General features: G+C 45.6%; 4 protein-coding genes across 4 annotated transcripts in view; 2 read left to right on the top strand and 2 right to left on the bottom strand. All coding sequences in view use genetic code 11, as the record gives it.

The window, feature by feature from the left end:
• Positions 1–790: 790 nt before the first annotated feature.
• Positions 791–7,650, top strand: EGR_09230 (putative ADP-dependent glucokinase; the record flags this gene model as incomplete). The annotated part of the gene is made up of 7 exons (XM_024498479.1): positions 791–1,158; positions 1,200–1,423; positions 1,494–1,611; positions 4,701–4,879; positions 5,369–5,521; positions 6,808–7,151; positions 7,273–7,650. The coding sequence occupies 7 exons, from the start codon at positions 791–793 to the stop codon at positions 7,648–7,650; spliced, it is 1,764 nt and encodes a 587-aa protein (XP_024347112.1).
• A 3,848-nt stretch (positions 7,651–11,498) lies between these two features.
• EGR_09231 (Ubiquitin thioesterase) lies at positions 11,499–13,074 on the bottom strand (the record flags this gene model as incomplete). Its single annotated transcript, XM_024498480.1, has 8 exons — positions 11,499–11,714; positions 12,182–12,272; positions 12,312–12,418; positions 12,458–12,542; positions 12,582–12,706; positions 12,781–12,876; positions 12,920–13,026; positions 13,062–13,074. 8 exons carry the CDS (start codon positions 13,072–13,074, stop codon positions 11,499–11,501), a joined length of 840 nt encoding a protein of 279 aa, XP_024347113.1.
• A 298-nt stretch (positions 13,075–13,372) lies between these two features.
• Positions 13,373–14,482, top strand: EGR_09232 (28S ribosomal protein S10; the record flags this gene model as incomplete). Its single annotated transcript, XM_024498481.1, has 5 exons — positions 13,373–13,456; positions 13,601–13,743; positions 14,058–14,169; positions 14,253–14,342; positions 14,417–14,482. The coding sequence occupies 5 exons, from the start codon at positions 13,373–13,375 to the stop codon at positions 14,480–14,482; spliced, it is 495 nt and encodes a 164-aa protein (XP_024347114.1).
• A 1,339-nt stretch (positions 14,483–15,821) lies between these two features.
• Positions 15,822–15,899, bottom strand: part of EGR_09233 (Protein purity of essence) — a gene marked incomplete at both ends in the record, with an annotated part of 28,982 nt that continues 28,904 nt past the window's right edge. Inside the window, one exon of the mRNA XM_024498482.1 lies at positions 15,822–15,883. Coding sequence (XP_024347115.1) covers positions 15,822–15,883 — 62 coding nt within the window. The remainder of the gene's footprint in view (positions 15,884–15,899) is intronic.

Here is a 15,899-nt window from a genome sequence, read left to right on the forward strand (position 1 = left end):
GAACCGCATGAGAGGGCGGGAGCGGCACGTTCTACTTAGCATATTTTTATCGCGGCAGAGTTATTCTAGGGAGGGATGAAGTGGCAAATACTGCAAGCAACGGGATGGGAATTGGGCTCATCAGGTCTGCTAAAGGTTTTCGACACTAATCAGCGATTGAAGTGAAAGACAGCCACTTTACTTCGGGAGTAAAATCAAGTCGCATACTGATCAGGAAATAAAAGCAACGAGAAGGGGGTGGGCCATGTCATTAGAATAGCGTGACGATCCTGTTGACAAGCTAACTAGTCGAAGTGTGCAAATCCAGTACATTAAGCGAAACTGATATTAAAAAGTGATTTGATAAATTATAGAACCCAACTGACTTCTCCAGTCATACAAGAAATTTAGTGAAATATTTTTTTAATTTAGATGAGTCTACATGCCTAACATATTAAAAATAAAAATCACTAAGATTAGAAGCTATTGTTTGATGAGTTTTGGATTAGCCATAACGTGCTTCAAGCTTTAATTTAAATCAACATCAGCTGCAATGCTACTCAGCAGTTTCCACTTTTATCAGCCCTTGCCTGATTAAAAGGATTAAATCTTTTTAATTCAGTGTTTAGGGTGTGTTATGAACAACTATCCTACTTAAACTAATTCGCTTGGAGATAATATGAGTCTTATTTATCCAGAAGCCTTGAAGCCTGGTAAAACTTCAAAAAAGCCAATCAACATCAAGAATTTTCTCGGGTGTTTTGCGCTCATTTTTAAAAACAGTATTGCTTGTACTTGTATGTGTTAATCGATGCCATCACAATATAGTAATAGACACTACATTCTTGGCACCGCGTTTGCAATTGCCGCACTGTGCGTGCCGTTTTGGCTCTACCATCCTCCGCACTTCAATATTGAGGCTGTTCTTAGTGGTCTGCATCGACTAGAAGCATCCTACCGTCCCTTCCCACAGCCCCAACCCGGTCCTCTCGTGATAGTCGGATTCGGCGGTTGCACAGACGTCACTGTCAACGCTCTTACTTTCTTTGAGCCCCTTGAAGCGGCTTCCCACACCGCACGACACTCGCATCGTTCTCCCAATGCATCGTTTGAACTAAACAGTCTGGAGGATGTTGTTGATGACTTCACCCAAATGCTTGCTGCCGGTGCAGCAGCAGAGTAAGTTTCTGAGGTGATAAAAAGTGCTTTTATCCTCATAGACGATATGTAAGGAACCATTCATTGTTCGAACTCCTGGTCACAAAAGCCATCTCCACGGTGACAAATCCAAATCGGCTGCGGGAGACTGCGGAGCGCGGCACCTTGAGTTTGGGCGGCAACGCTCCTGTTATGGCCACAAGGCTGGCGAGAGAGGGAGCCGAGGTTACTCTCGTGGCTCGCTTGTCGTCTCGTGAAACCCAAGCTCTGCCTTCATCAGTTAAAGGTGAGAAAGTAAAGTTAAATGCCCTTCTATTTTTTTTAGAAATCCGTAACCTAGAGTGGTTTGCTTCTAGTTTTGGCAGCGCCATCTAACTTTGGTCTGCCTGAAACACCGAAGACGGATGTACATCTTGTCTTGGAGTACGACAAGGGTGCGGTTTGGCGCAATAACACTGCTCCTCGAGCTAACCGGTTGGTTGCTATTTCCTTATTTTGATTAGGAATGCTTTTTTACTTAGGCGGATTTTCGAGTTGTTTTTTTTGCTATCACTCAGAGAATTCATGGAAATATTTCCATGCATGCCAATTGGTGAGGTGTGGAAGTTGTCCGACTTTGTGACCAACTTGGTAATCTTCCACATAGCCAAAACTTTGGCATACCTCCAAAGTTTGTATTTAAATGCCATTTTGGTGGGAAGTGCGCAATAATTGTTTAGAAACCTTGCCATTTTCACTGCTTTTTACTTGTTTCCTTTAAAGATACGAAAATTGCTTTTATCTCTTGGTGGTGGTCAGTTTTTGTTAAAAAATGTAACTCCATCATAACTTTCTAAATGATACTTGGAGCAGACAAAAGTGCACAATCTGCTGAGCACTTTATAGTTAGCGATGTCTCTTACCGTTTGTTAGTTACCGGTGCCATCACGTTTGGCTTTTTATCATTAATTAGTATCTTGACAGTTTATTACTTTTCCCCTGGGTTGATGAATTTACGCTGTGAGACGAAACACCGTCCTCTTGAGTGGATATGCAGAAAAAAAGGAGATCGAGACTGACAATAAGGCTGTTTTATGACTTTTTTTGGTAGTAGTAAACTCATTTTACCCATGAGTGGAAGAATTCCACGGTGACTGTTTGTGCCGCGCGAGTTGTTATTTCTTCTGCGTTGGACACACGATGACCACTTTCGTTTTTTGTGTAAATCACTTTTGCATCTGCTGATGAATGCATATAATACTTTGGTTTTCGCGAGTATTTACAACACCGGAGAATAGAGGAAAGGTTCATAATGCACAGTTTATGCATTACGTTATCGAGCATCCTTAGTTTTATACAGCAGTCTGTTGCCATCTTTTTGTTATGCAGAACAATTGTCATTAGGATTTTTTATGATTAAATACGACTTAAACAGTCTTTTTCAATGTCTAAAAGTGCTTGATAAGGAGTTTGCGCCTCCACCTTTATAGTTGTTATACTGGAAGTGATTTATTCTGACAAGTGGAATAAATGTCGTGCTCACTCCATTTCTGACCTTTGAACTTGCCTTTAGGGTCATTTTTGAAGGGGATACATGATGCGTGTTTTTTATCAGGTCAGCCTCAGTGAATTCGAGAAAGGCAGATAGAGGAAGAGGTCATTACAAGTGACCACAGGGTTCTAAACGAATTCTACATAAATCTCGCGAAAGTTGGTGACTAAAAATGTGGTTTTCATTCTTTTCGATGTAATTCATCAAAGCACCCTCACAATTTGAACCAGTTACCGGACGCCTCTAAGTGGGATCTCCTCCAACTAGCCAATCAGATGAACAGATGGGGTTGATGGCTGAGCTGATTGGTCAATTGGGTTAGTAACTGCCCGATCGGCTTCCGAGATGGCTTATTCCCTCCTTATAAAATACTTCTCAAGCTACTTGCAGGACTTTGAATTGAGATTTGGCCACCCCATCTGTCTGTGGGATGATGGCTGGCATTCACCAAGCCATCTTTTATCAAATGACCGCTTTCTGAGCTTTTTTACAAAACGGGTGCATAATACTCATCGCAAGCAGTTCCTTTGGTTGCGAAGGCATGAGCAAAATACTATAGCAATAGATTAGTAGCTCATCTGACTGATTTTTTTTCGGTGCCTTTGATTACAAAACGAAAGTTTTATGCCATTATTTGGCGTAGCTTGTACTTCCACCTGAGCGAAAAACCACGAGATCTTCCAAAAATCACCAAGGCGGGTATTCATGATGCCTCAAGTTTAGCTTCTTGGCATTACAGCAACAACGCGTGTCTAGGTGTGCATGAGCCCCACCCCATACAAATCCTCTAGTCATTAAGTTGATAGCTCTCACCCACATTTTTGTGAATCGAAGCTTGCATATGGCAGTAACACGGTATCACGAACCTAATCTGATACACACTGCTTATGCTGAAAGTAGATGCTTTCCTGTGAAAACATCGTCTCATCTTGTCAGCACATTCACGCCTTTGATTTGGTAGTACTTCAGACCCCTTCTTTTTTGACAGTGACACCGTCAAATTTTGCGTCGGATCTCGTCTTTGATGGGGTTGTCGATTATCATCCAATCATGTAGTCTAGCCACCTTACACAGAATCCTTTGAATATTCACCACTCCAAGATGTCAGTTCCCATAGCTGATGTGGTTTTAAAACGAGTAACGCCATAACAACTAATTGGTTAAGTCATGACATCAGGTTATAAGTTGATCATCTGCGGCACTTCCCCCCTCCATTGTAGCAGCAAAGAAAGTCAGTTTAAGAGCTCCCAATCAGATTCCCAACTAGAATATTTGAAATAATAACATCTTGGAGCCTTCCTATTGCTGCCTGTAGTTCAAGCGTGGTCCGAGCTAAATTAAGGCTTTTACTGCACCCGCTTTCAGCTCCCCCTCAGTACATACTGACTCATCTTCAAGACTGAACCCGCCTTCATGAAGTGACATTTTTACTCCAACTACAGTTGATTAGCTAACCACAACCGCTTTGCTAAACATTTCGATTGTTGATGCTTTGTACTTCTGTCAGTTGTGCGTGTGTGTGTGTGCGTTGCATCGCTTCGTTTACATGGAGCTTAGCCTAGCTTACGCATGGTTGCTCAACACAGCGTAATTCCGTAGGCTTCATGGTCTTTATCTTCACCACGGTAACGATTGAAATGGGTTGAATGCGGTGTCACGTGATTACTGCTGTTTAATATGCCGGCTCCTCTTGCAGTTTGTCGGCAAGGTTTGCCACCCTCCACCTCACATGCTAGCTATACTGGAGAAGGAGAGGTGGGAACTACACATTCTGTCATGAGGTGTGTGGGCGGCATGGTGGTGAAGTCCTCCCTTGTGGTATGCGATGGAGCGTCTGCTCAAGACATGCACTGCACCTTCTGTGTAGACTTGGACTATTTGACCTCTTCTCCAGTGTTGCAATATAAGGTGTCTGAGTCGGAGTAGATAGAGAGACGGGTCCGAAGAATGAGGGTACATGTTGGAGCTGACGTTCTGCTTAAGAATCTGATTCACCCATAACCAACTCATTTCTCTTTCTTCCCTTATGAAGGTACATTCTGATTCGAGATGAGGAGAACCCACGGCTGAGCAGCCTTTGGCCCGGTCTCATGTCCTCCTGGCGCAAGTGGGGCAATCACGGAGGCGGTGTGGGGAAGGATGAGGCCATTTTTCCTGACCTCCTTGTGGTGGGTGGTCTGCAGACCATGGACAATGCTGTCATCTCACCTGGTAAGACACTTCTGCTACGGTCTACTAAAATGGCTATTAAGTAGTTGTGCCACCTTTCGCCCCCCTCCACTGAGATTTGTGGCCGGTGGTAGGCGTTGATGAACCACAAGGCGTTTTATATTTCTCCCTGCACATAATAAAATTCCTTCCCTTGAGAATATTTCAGTACGGTTTAAAAGTCCATGCAGATCTACTATGAGGATCACGACTTTGGGAGTTAATTTCCCATGGGTGTCCTCCCCCTTTCTAAGAGCTCATTATGGGTTTCTAGGACCTCGGTAAAGCATGCCGCGATAGGTTGAGAAGAAAATTATTTTATAGAATTCCTTATAAATTCCGAAAGTAGGATTCCAGAGGAGGGACAATGTCAACTTTCATACCACTGGTAGTCTCTTGAATATCCTTGCATCCTGCTCAATTAAACAGGTGATAGTGAAGTCAACAAGACTTTTCTTCACTAATGCTTCCACCACCGCTGCCACTTTGTAGACATCCGTGGAGAGAGAATGGAGGCGTTGAGACACCTCCTGGCCGTGGAGACGCCCCGCGCCACATTGGTCCATTTTGAAATGGCCTCCTTCGTGGAGACCAATTTCGTGGCCAATCTCACTCGCACTCTCCTTCCCTACGTGGACTCGATTGGTGAGTCAGTAGAGATAAGTGCCACCGCCCTGATTTTGCTGCCAGAAGTTAGTCGGTCTTGTTGCTAATATGTAGTGCCTAATCACATAGACTACTGGAAATGAGTTTTTCCTATACGGTCTCTCTTCGTGAGACTTAGTAGTCTCCCTCCACTGTCAGTCTCCAGAAGATACATCATTACCGGCAGATTCTTTCCTTTTGGGGCGGTGTCCCACAGTACCTAACCGTCGAAGTCGGAATTCACTTCTGAAGATACCGTAAGACCCATGCGTGTGGAGATGAACAAACAAGCTAGGATGTCAGTGTCAAAACTCCATGATACCGGCGTGGAGGGCGGACTGTGGTGGATCGAGAAGGAGTGGGGACTCGTGTCCTGCTTCAAGCTTGTCGATGTGGTTCGCCACTTATTACAATAAGTAGTATACCCGGGCCCCAATAGTAGTCTACTGCTAAGCATTTGCAGCTCTCGGAACCGCACTTAAAACAACAGCAAGTAGATGCCCAGATTGAGCACCTACCACTGACGCTGAGTGTGATCAGTAATAAATTTTATCCGGGTTCAGGAGTCAAGAAAACTGTCGCCTATCAAGCAGAGATTAAGACAAAGCACGTCTTCGGTGCACCTAGCTACAACTGTTTATTGCAGTTTTTAGAAATCTGTAAAAGGCATGGAAATGCGTATATGCTTTGCGGAGCTTGTCTACTTTAAAAACCGAGGTTAGTTAGCTTCCAAAGATAAAGCAGAAGCAGGAGTGAGAGAAGGATTCGTCACCCTAGTCACGTCCTCTGTGTTCCTCTACGAGGTTATTCCAACATTTTCTCGACACTAGACGATCACCAGAGAAATAGATTAAACAATTGGGAAGTAAAAGTGAGACAGAAGCGGAGTTAGCTGGGACTAAATTTTCTCCTTTGCCTCCAGAGATGGGACGTTCCTATCCAAAGTGGAAATGTGCGAGCCTGGGAAGGCGTCACGGATCGTAATGACAATGAAATCAGCGAAGTATTGTGAAAAGCTTTCTGTAGCTACTTCTATTTCATTACTAAAACTCCACAAACTTGTTTGGTCGCCCTACCTTACTAACAGCATAAGTCAGTAGCATGCCATCGCAGAGTCGTCGATTCTACTGACCTTCGAGGATCAGAGTTATTACCAATTCGAACACTAATAACAATAGTCTAACCTGTCAACATATTTTACCCCAAGTTTGAATTGGCATTAGTTGCCAAATCTGATAACTATGATTGCGCATACCACGAACCAGTCAGTTGTCTGTCTTCCCCAGGCCTGAATGAGCAAGAGCTGCCAAATCTGCGCAGCCTCCTCTCAGAAGGTCGGGTAGCCTCTCAGGCAAGTGTGTCGACACCTCGCGCCGCAGTGATGTTGGATGAGATGCGAGAGATCTGGAGCCTTCTTGCTCACCCCACTCAACTGCCTCGGGTGGGAGTGGGTTTGCGTAGACTCTCGCGGCTTCATCTCCACACTCTAGGCTACCAGATTATCATGGTGCAACGTCCTGCTGCCGCTATGAACATTGACGCCGCCACCGCGGACAGGAACTTTGCGTCCGACCAAAGAGCCACGGAACTAGGATTCGCGTGGCCCTTTGCTAGGGCTGCTGCGGCAAAGGTTTGCAAATATTCTTTGATGTATGGGTGTCTGGATTGATGAATAGATAAATAAATGGATCCAGGATGCGTGGATAGATAGATAGAGAAGTTTTGGGATCTCTCTCTCTCCGCTGTTCCAGGCCAGTCTGATCGCACACCGTCACACTTGTGCCACAGCCTCCATCGATCCTGAGTTGACCCGCCTCTTGATGGACGACAGTTTCGCAGTGACCGCAAATCCAGCCCGATGGCCGTCGGCATTGCATGACGGCGCTGTACCACGCATCCGATTCGACCCCTCCGCCCCCGTCTCTTGCTGGTTTGAGGCAGAGCCCGTGGCGTCAGTGGAAGGCGGAGGTCGCCGAGCTCCCGGAGGCGACTCAGCGACGCGAGTAGAAATCTGTGTTGCCCCGGTGCCCGTTTGTCGACGAGTAACGCGCACTGTCGGTGGTGGTGACAACATCTCTGCGGCGGCATTGAGGACGCAGTTGGTAGAGCGAAAGCGCTCCTTTGGGTGACTTTAGTCTCCAACTGTCACTGGTACCATTCCTCTTTCTATCAGCGTGCGCGTGTATCCTTTGTACAGTTTTTGGCGGTGAATAATGCTTTAATTGGTAGTTTTTTTAGGCAGGGTATAAAAATGGCTAATTTTCCTCTTTGCGGTGATAAATTTACCGTGATATGCCTGAGAGAAAGCCAACCCAATCCGAGGGATGCACGATCCTACCACATGCATGCCATTTCCTGTTGTAGAGATCTTGATGTCACAACCTTTAGACACCTTAATTGTGCCTGAAAATCGAGATCCTGATTCCAACCTCTAAATTACTTTCAAAAGATGGTAAGAAAAAGCCCAAACCAGGTATCAGAGAGGGATTGACGCGATTGTCCACTATGAGCCCTTGAAGTAGTCATAGATTGTGGTGTATGTCAATTGTGTTCTATCATTAGTAGCCGGTAGAGACCAGTCAGCACGTCATTCAGGCAATCGTGGTACTAACTTCAATGATGAGGACACCCATGGATGTCTACCCGTTCGAAAGACTTCAATCGCTCGTTTCAATGACGTAACGATGGATCCTACTGGAAGGCAATTTCGTTCCGCCAATTGGCGAGGGGGATGTGCTGAGCCAAAACACAGAGGGAAACAGAAGCCCACTGCGGGTTTCCCATTTCTGCTACCGTTCCACTGTGAATAGAAATCCGGATGGGCATCAAGCCTGAACTTCAAGAGGCAGTGGCCAGTCAAAGCTGGCAAAAAAGTGTGCTAGCAATTTTCCACAAGAGCGGCTGAAATTTCTAGCTGTTGTGACACTTCATATCAGGTGACGGAAGAAGCAGAGCTTACTGCCATTGCTTGTCATTTGTAGGGACTTGTGACACTAGCGCGCTTGTTTACACGCAGATAAATACGAGTCAGTCTGTCGATTCGGTGTTCCTTGTTGTCAGCTCGATTATCCTCCTCCTCCTCTTCGTACTTTTAACCCCCATCACCATTTCATTACGCATTGGTCGAACAAACCACCTGAGTGGAGGTGGTTTAAGCGAGTTCACTCCGGTAGCAAAGCTGAAGCCATGACTGGAGACGGCGTGGTCTGTGGTAGCAGTAACGGTATTCACCGACGAGAAATGCTTGAAGAATCGGTTTTACTGAATGAATCACCAAATGGTGGAGCATTATAGCCAGGCGGACCTCCACCATTCTTGAGAATTGCGGGTCGCTAATGACGATGAAAGACGTTGAGGGTTGACGCGTCAAGGACAACGTTCAGTGGTGTGGTGACAAGACCACACCATTCACATAAACTGGGAGATGGAGTGAGGCAAGCCAATGAGCAAGTGGATCCCATCCACGCGACGTGCCTCAACTGATGCACCTAGTGACACCTTGTTAGTGAAACTGAGGGCATCATTTCATCGTGGTTTGATTTATTAATGTGTTTTGTAGAGGCGACATGATTTATGAGGGTGTAAGCTCACTCATTTTTCAACGAAAAAAATGGGCGGTTTTTCCTTTGGATGGATGTCATACGTTGGAAGAGGGTTTACCTGAAGGGACACAGCGCCGTGGAAGGCCAAACACAGTGGCAGCAGGGGCATCCTCTTGAAACCCTACTTCTAAAACCAAGTAAGCCAAGGAAAAAAATTAGCCCCCTCCACCTCCACTTCTATCCAAATTTTATTTCCTAACCGTCTAGTCTATTTCGATAGCGAGTATCCAATGCTGAGATGGTGATTACTTGGGCAAACATCATCAGGGGAATACAGAAGGGGTGAAGCGGGACTCTTTTCCTCCATTGATCGTTTAGTCCTGCTTGGGTCTTGGGAGGTTATTTTCCTCCCTACTTTTAAGTTTGAGGACACATTTATGTCTTAGTGGGGACGGCCACAGATATGGGATATGTCCACTCCTCTTCCCAATGCAACTCGGTCGTCCAGCGGAAAATCTTAATCGCGTACCGCGTTTCTCCGACGTAGATGAGGGAATTGGAGAACAAAGTGGCAGCCTCCTGAACCTTGTCGCCTTCCATCTGTGAATGAGGTGCATTTGCTTAGTGGCTTCCTCCACTCCTTTCGCCTCCCAGTTGATGTGAATGATGTCGACAAATTGTCTCATCACCACAGCACTGAACGTTGTCCTTGACGCGTCAAGCCTCAACACCTTTCCTCGTCACTAGCGACCCACAAGTCCCAAGGATGGTGGAGGTCCGTCTAGCTTTGATGCGCCGCCATCTGGTGATTCATTACAGTAAAACCGATTCTTCAAGCATTTCTCGTCGGTGCTACTGTTACTACTATCGCAGACCACGACGTCTCCAGTCCTGGCAAGGAGCTGCTGCTCCCGCTTTAGCTTCGGGACCGAGGCGAACCCGCTTGTACCACCTCCAATCGGGTGGTTCATTCAACCGATACGTGATGAAATAGGGGTGGGGTATAAAATTGGGGGAGAATGAGAACAGTAGAGAGAGGGCAGCAGAGTACCGAATTGACCTGCATATAGAGAACAGCTAGTGGTACTGAAGAATGCCTCCTTGGTTACCTGACACAAAAGACGAAGTAATTATTCAACATTAGTCAAATTTTAGATGGCTGAGAGTGGAGGCAAAAAGCGAACACAAAAGTGATTGAGACTTGACTGCTTCGAGCACAACTCGTGAGTTGGTCACTGATCGCTGCTTCTGCAGGAATCGCCCTCAACCGATTCCCACGAGAAAGGGGTTCTAAGAGTCTTAAAAGCAATTCACCATTCTTCGAAAAGGAGGAGCGACCTACATGGAATTCTGTGCTGCCAAAATGGGGTGGCATTTGCATTTCTTGCCGCCTGCAAGAGGAAGATCACACATCGACGCCAAATTTTGACCCCAGGTGACCTCTATCAGCGCGGAACAAAACGCCTTTAAAAGGTCAGTCCAATGTGCGTTTAGGGTTGTCATTTTTATCGCTCCATTGGAACCGCCCTTCGTGCGTGGTGAAGAATTTTGGACTGCAAAATGAACCAAGTGTCAGATCGGAGATCTGAGCTGGGACTGCGGTAGTGGAGGATGAAAGTGTTCCTTGACAGCAGAGAGAAGGAAAAACTCACACGTCCATCTCCTGTGGCTTGACGTGGTGATAATTACGCAAGGCATCTATTATCCGTTCAAAGTAGAATTTTCGATCTCGCGTGTTTCTTCCAACCCTTCCATGCGTCGGTAATAAAGTCATTCAATTCTGCATGACAGACCACACCTTGTAAAGGCAAAACAGGCTCTGCTGGGTCAGAAATAGACCAAATTTGATCCATGTAGCGCCAAGGATTAGCGTTAACTTTTCACCTGACCAACGATCGGAGCAAACAAACTGCAAATCGCACCAAGTGGTGGTCAAGCGGGTTGTGAATTTCGCTAACGCAGCAAGGAGCGGAATGAGCAAAATTGCTCAGCCGTGGAACAGGTCTGTGGAAGGTTTCAACAACCATGCTGGATACCACCCCTAACTGGAAAGTAGACTAGATGACGAGGAGTTTTGAAAGGCGCAAAAAAGTATGGCAGTTGCGTACCTACTGCTCACATCACGCGAGGTTCCACAGCAAGCACGTCTCTGCCATTCAGTGTCTTCCATTAGTTGATGAGGTAGTATCCAGCTAGATCAGGCACAAAATTAACTTCCAGCTATCCAATTCAAAAAATGTGACTGAGACGAAGTCCAATTCATCCCAGTTGGCGAGGAAAGGGGAGACTGGGGGGCAAGGCGGAAAAAAAGCCTCGACTACAAAGGAAAGAGACCAAAGAGCTAACGCAGACAATCACATGCGTACATTTCACGAGGAAAAGTGAAAAAAGCGGCAAACGTTGCAGTATATATCCGTGTGAGTGACACCGTTCTCTCAGGCATACAAAATGTCATAGTGTCCGGGTCGATAGAGCAGCACAACAGGCGCGGCAGCATGTTCGCCCGAACTCGCGTTCTCCCGACCGGGGAATTCGAGGCTATTCAACTCGCCTGATTGTTGGCAATTCTCGATCTTAATTGGTACATCCATGGCCAAGGCCAGTGCAGCTACGTGGACGTTGTCGCACTCCAGACCCATCGGCTCGACCTCCTGGAAAGGTGGATGGTTTGACGAGAGAATAGATGGATAAGGGAGGAATACTTCGACATAAGAAGAGATCAGTTGATCCGAAATTGATGAACGAATGGACCATTGGGCGGGTGGGTAGAAGAATTTTTAGATGGATGAATAGAGATAAGAAGAGATCGACAAATGTGTAAATGGGTGAATGAATGGAGATGGGTGGGGGGATTAACAGATGGACAATTAAGTGGGGCCAAGATGAAAAATCTGGTAGCTAAATAGGTGAATGTGTGAAGAGACGAGTGGATGGACGGAAAGATGGGTGAATTGTATAATGGATTGGAAAATGGAGAGAAGGATGAGGGGTTGGGTGGTTAAATAAGGCCAAAATGAAGGGATAGGTAAACGGATGGACGGTACGAACAAGTGGATGGGGAGATGGGCAGATGGATAATTCTGATAATGAATGGTTGCATGGAGAAATGGAGTCATACCGTTTCACAGAACCTGCGGACAGTCTTATTATCCGGGATGAAGTTGGAGTAGAAGGATTCGTTGCGTTGCATGTAGCTGGACACGGAGAGTCTAAGGTAGGTAAGGACAATAATTGGAGGGAGGACTTACCTAAGAAAGACAACGTAGTAATCGGAGTAGGATTGGTTGTTGAAGAGATCTTCCAACTCTGACAGTGAACTGTCCTGGAGTACCAGCTTTTCAACCATTCCAGTAAACTAGTTTGGGGTGATTCTGTGTAAGGTAGAAGAACCTACCTGTTCATGGAAGTCCTCCACTGTGAATTCAGTGTAGCCGACGGAGATGAGGAATTCCTTGCATTCATCACAGAAACGAATGAATCTAAACCGGTGTATGTGAATGGGGGAATGAAAGCTCTACCTTTTGGCCTCCTCTTTCCTCTTGCCCTGCATTAGATACTCCATGTATGCAAAACCAAACGCACGATAGAAACAATTCCCATCACGACGTAATCGACGCATTTTACCGTAGCGCTTCTTCAACAACTAATGAGGCGGAAAAAGCAGTACAGATCATGGAGCAAAGGGAGTCGTTAGAAGTCTAGATATTACAACCTCACCTCCAGCTTCTCAAGGTACACAGTGTGCTCATTAAAGTCTTCTGCTAGTGTAGACAATGGCAACAGCTCACTGACCAAGGGTCCACTTTCTTTGATCTATGGAGTTTACCACAGTGACGGCCAAGAATAAACAACTCACTGTCTTCTCTATTTCCTCTTGCTGAGTTTGCAGCGCTTCAAAACAATCAACAGGGGAGTAAGTTGATGGACCGGGGACTTGTACCTCATCTGACGGTTCTGCTCTAACTAAAAGTGACGAATTATGCTAACACTTGTCGAACCTGTGTTTTCCATCTGACCAGTGAACTCGAGGATCTACAAACCAGTAGCAGGCTAAGCTGACAAGAATTAATCACAAAAAGCATGCCAGGCACAAAAGTGACGATTCAAAAGAAGTTAAGATTAAGGCATGTTTTGAGTTGTTTGTGTGTTCAAAGCAAAAAAATATTTGCAACATTGAAAATATTTAATTTGCCTACAAATGGTCAATTCACGTGCCAATTATCTTAGAGAATGTGAAAATACAAAATGAATTTTGCTCTTCTAGACAATGTTGAAAACGGCAAAATAACCTTATTTGGGCGAAAGCTAAATGGGATTTGGCATCATTATCATTATACGTGAAAGTCATTCACTAAAGGTGAATCAATTTGTTGTCATTCCTTTGACCCGAAAGGTAAATCATGGGGCCTCTTTGTCGTGTTTTTGGCGTCTCTCGGCTGTTTGCCTCGCGTCCTTTTTTACTTCCATATCTTAACTTAGCACAACTGTCAACTATTCGGGAACCGATTGACGTAATGTGTTTCAGTTACGATAACAGTCTCAGGGTGAAGAAGTCGATGAACCTGATGTTCTTATCAAAAAACTGGAACTTGAAGTCAGAGGTCATGAACCTTCAGTGCTGAAGAGCTACGAAAATTTTGTTCATACTGTTTGTGGTCATTTCGATCTGCAGTGCAAAGTGTGAGTAAGTTGGTTTCATCAGAGGTGTGCATGACATTCACATTTTGTTGTGTTGTTAATTTTACAAGAATATCGCTGTTGTGAGGGCTTGAAAGTAGTTGGTAGGATTGTTTATGATTCATTTATAGCTTGCAAACTTGTATGTTTCGTTTTTATTTAAGATGGGGCAAATTCGGTTTAATTCTGTTGCGAGTGATTGACAATCTCGTTTCGATATTATTGTAGTCTTTTTTACCTTTAAATACTATTTTAGATGATTATTTTTCTGGCACATGTGTGGTGGTGTAATTCTTCTTCTCCTCTATTGCCAATAGGGAAACTCGCAACTCGCCAATATTCGACCGCCTCTCCTTGAACAAATCACCCTTCATTTACAAGAAACATCAACGGCAATACGAGTTCCGGACTTATGTTAAAACTTTCACGGTTCGTCTACGTTTGCGAGTTTTGTGAAATTAATATATCTACTTGTACTGCGATTTCCAGTTTCTTTTCTATTCTCCTTTCAGATTCCTCATCTAACAGGATCCACAGCCAGTGTCTTCCTCGAGTACATCCAACGCAACCTCCCTGCCGGTGTTCACATGACCGTGAATCAAGTAATCGAGTCCCATTTCCTTTTAAAGACTGATAAATTTCATCGCAAATTCACCTTTGTGCTGTCTCATTTTAGCACCGTGTGGAGCCGCTGCCTGAGGCACTTCAGCGTTCTACTGAAAGTCAAAAACTGGAGAAATAAATTTTAGTATGTGCAGTCCGCTGTAAAAATGTCACGACGTTTTATTTGGCTTCATCTTTTATCCATTTGGTTTTTGGGGGCTCCTCGCGCGCCTCATTGATGTGTTGATAGTCGAAGCAAACTGCCGAGGGACGAAGGATGTGGATTTCCTTACTTCCCAGACAGTCCTAACCGATTACGGGTTGGGGGCATAAGCCGAAATCATCGATGCAACGATGAAAAGAAACATCCGTCCCAGAGTCGAGGTGTGGCATTAGCAAAAAGCCGACAGCAGGGCGGAGGGTCTCCTCGTCCCCTAGGCGATTCTAGTTTTATTACAGGAAGAAGGTCAAAGGTGAAACTAAAGTGGTGGGCAATCATTGCTGAGACTAAACTTGTTCTGATTGGCACGATTCTACCCCGGTAACGCGCCAGACGGGTGATAGGCGGAAATTCTACGCCGACAATCAAAGCGGCCCCACGAGGTCTCATCGAAAGTCCAACGGGGGGAGGGGGGGTTTACCCTAATTCGAAGCCACGGGAGAGTCGTCAGTGGAAAGGCAGGAATTTGTGAATGTCGAAGAGGACTCTTAAGCGAGCCAGTAATAAATGCACTCCCCAGAAGTGGACACCGGCCACCCACTGGTCCCACCGCGCACCCTGTCAAGGTTCACTGGTGAGTTTCCGTTGGTTATATTTGTGTCACACAGGGAGCCGTAAGGTTCTCAGCTGCGGGGACTCCCTGGACCCCCAATTAATGCTGAGGAAGTGCGTGAACTCCCTCCCTGAACGATTCTAACCGTTTACAAGTGGAGGGTGCAAGCTGAAATCGTCGAGGGGACGATGCCAGTTCTGGTGGAAAAAAAGGTAAGCAGATCCACCTCAAAAGCAAGCTGAACGGCCTCTGATGCCACATAAGTGAGTGGTCCACCAAATCTTCCACGAGCTGGCCGACTCTCGCTTCCACTAAAATTAGGGGAGTGATCAGCAAAAAATCCTTTTCCCTTCAAAGTAAAGCTCGAGCGCAAAGGCGGATAACGGCGCCCTACATGGCCTCACCGGAAGTCCTACCAAGTCGTCGTTGCGAAGGCTACGTCTATACCCTTCAATAAGCTTGCTACAGAGTCGACCAACCAATTGAAATAGTCACTGCCAACTCGTAGGTGAAAAAGACAGGACACGATCCACAGTGTATGCATGTAATAAACTAGACACATGAAAACGCAGAATAGAGATAGCAGGTAGCACACATTTTTGGGTTTACTAGCGGAGTGTACTTGTGCGTGAGGGAGAGCGATTGAGTACTCGGCATCATCATCATCAAAAGAGGGAAGTGAGTGAAAGCAAATCCAATGCTCTTCTATCGGGATCCCGTAGTGGCCAGTTGGATTAGCTCCTGGGCGTCCACCTCGCCAAGCATTCCTACAGCCGTGACAAA

Source organism: Echinococcus granulosus, assembly GCF_000524195.1.
Source record: "Echinococcus granulosus chromosome Unknown EG_S00138, whole genome shotgun sequence".
Lineage (NCBI taxonomy): Eukaryota > Metazoa > Platyhelminthes > Cestoda > Cyclophyllidea > Taeniidae > Echinococcus > Echinococcus granulosus.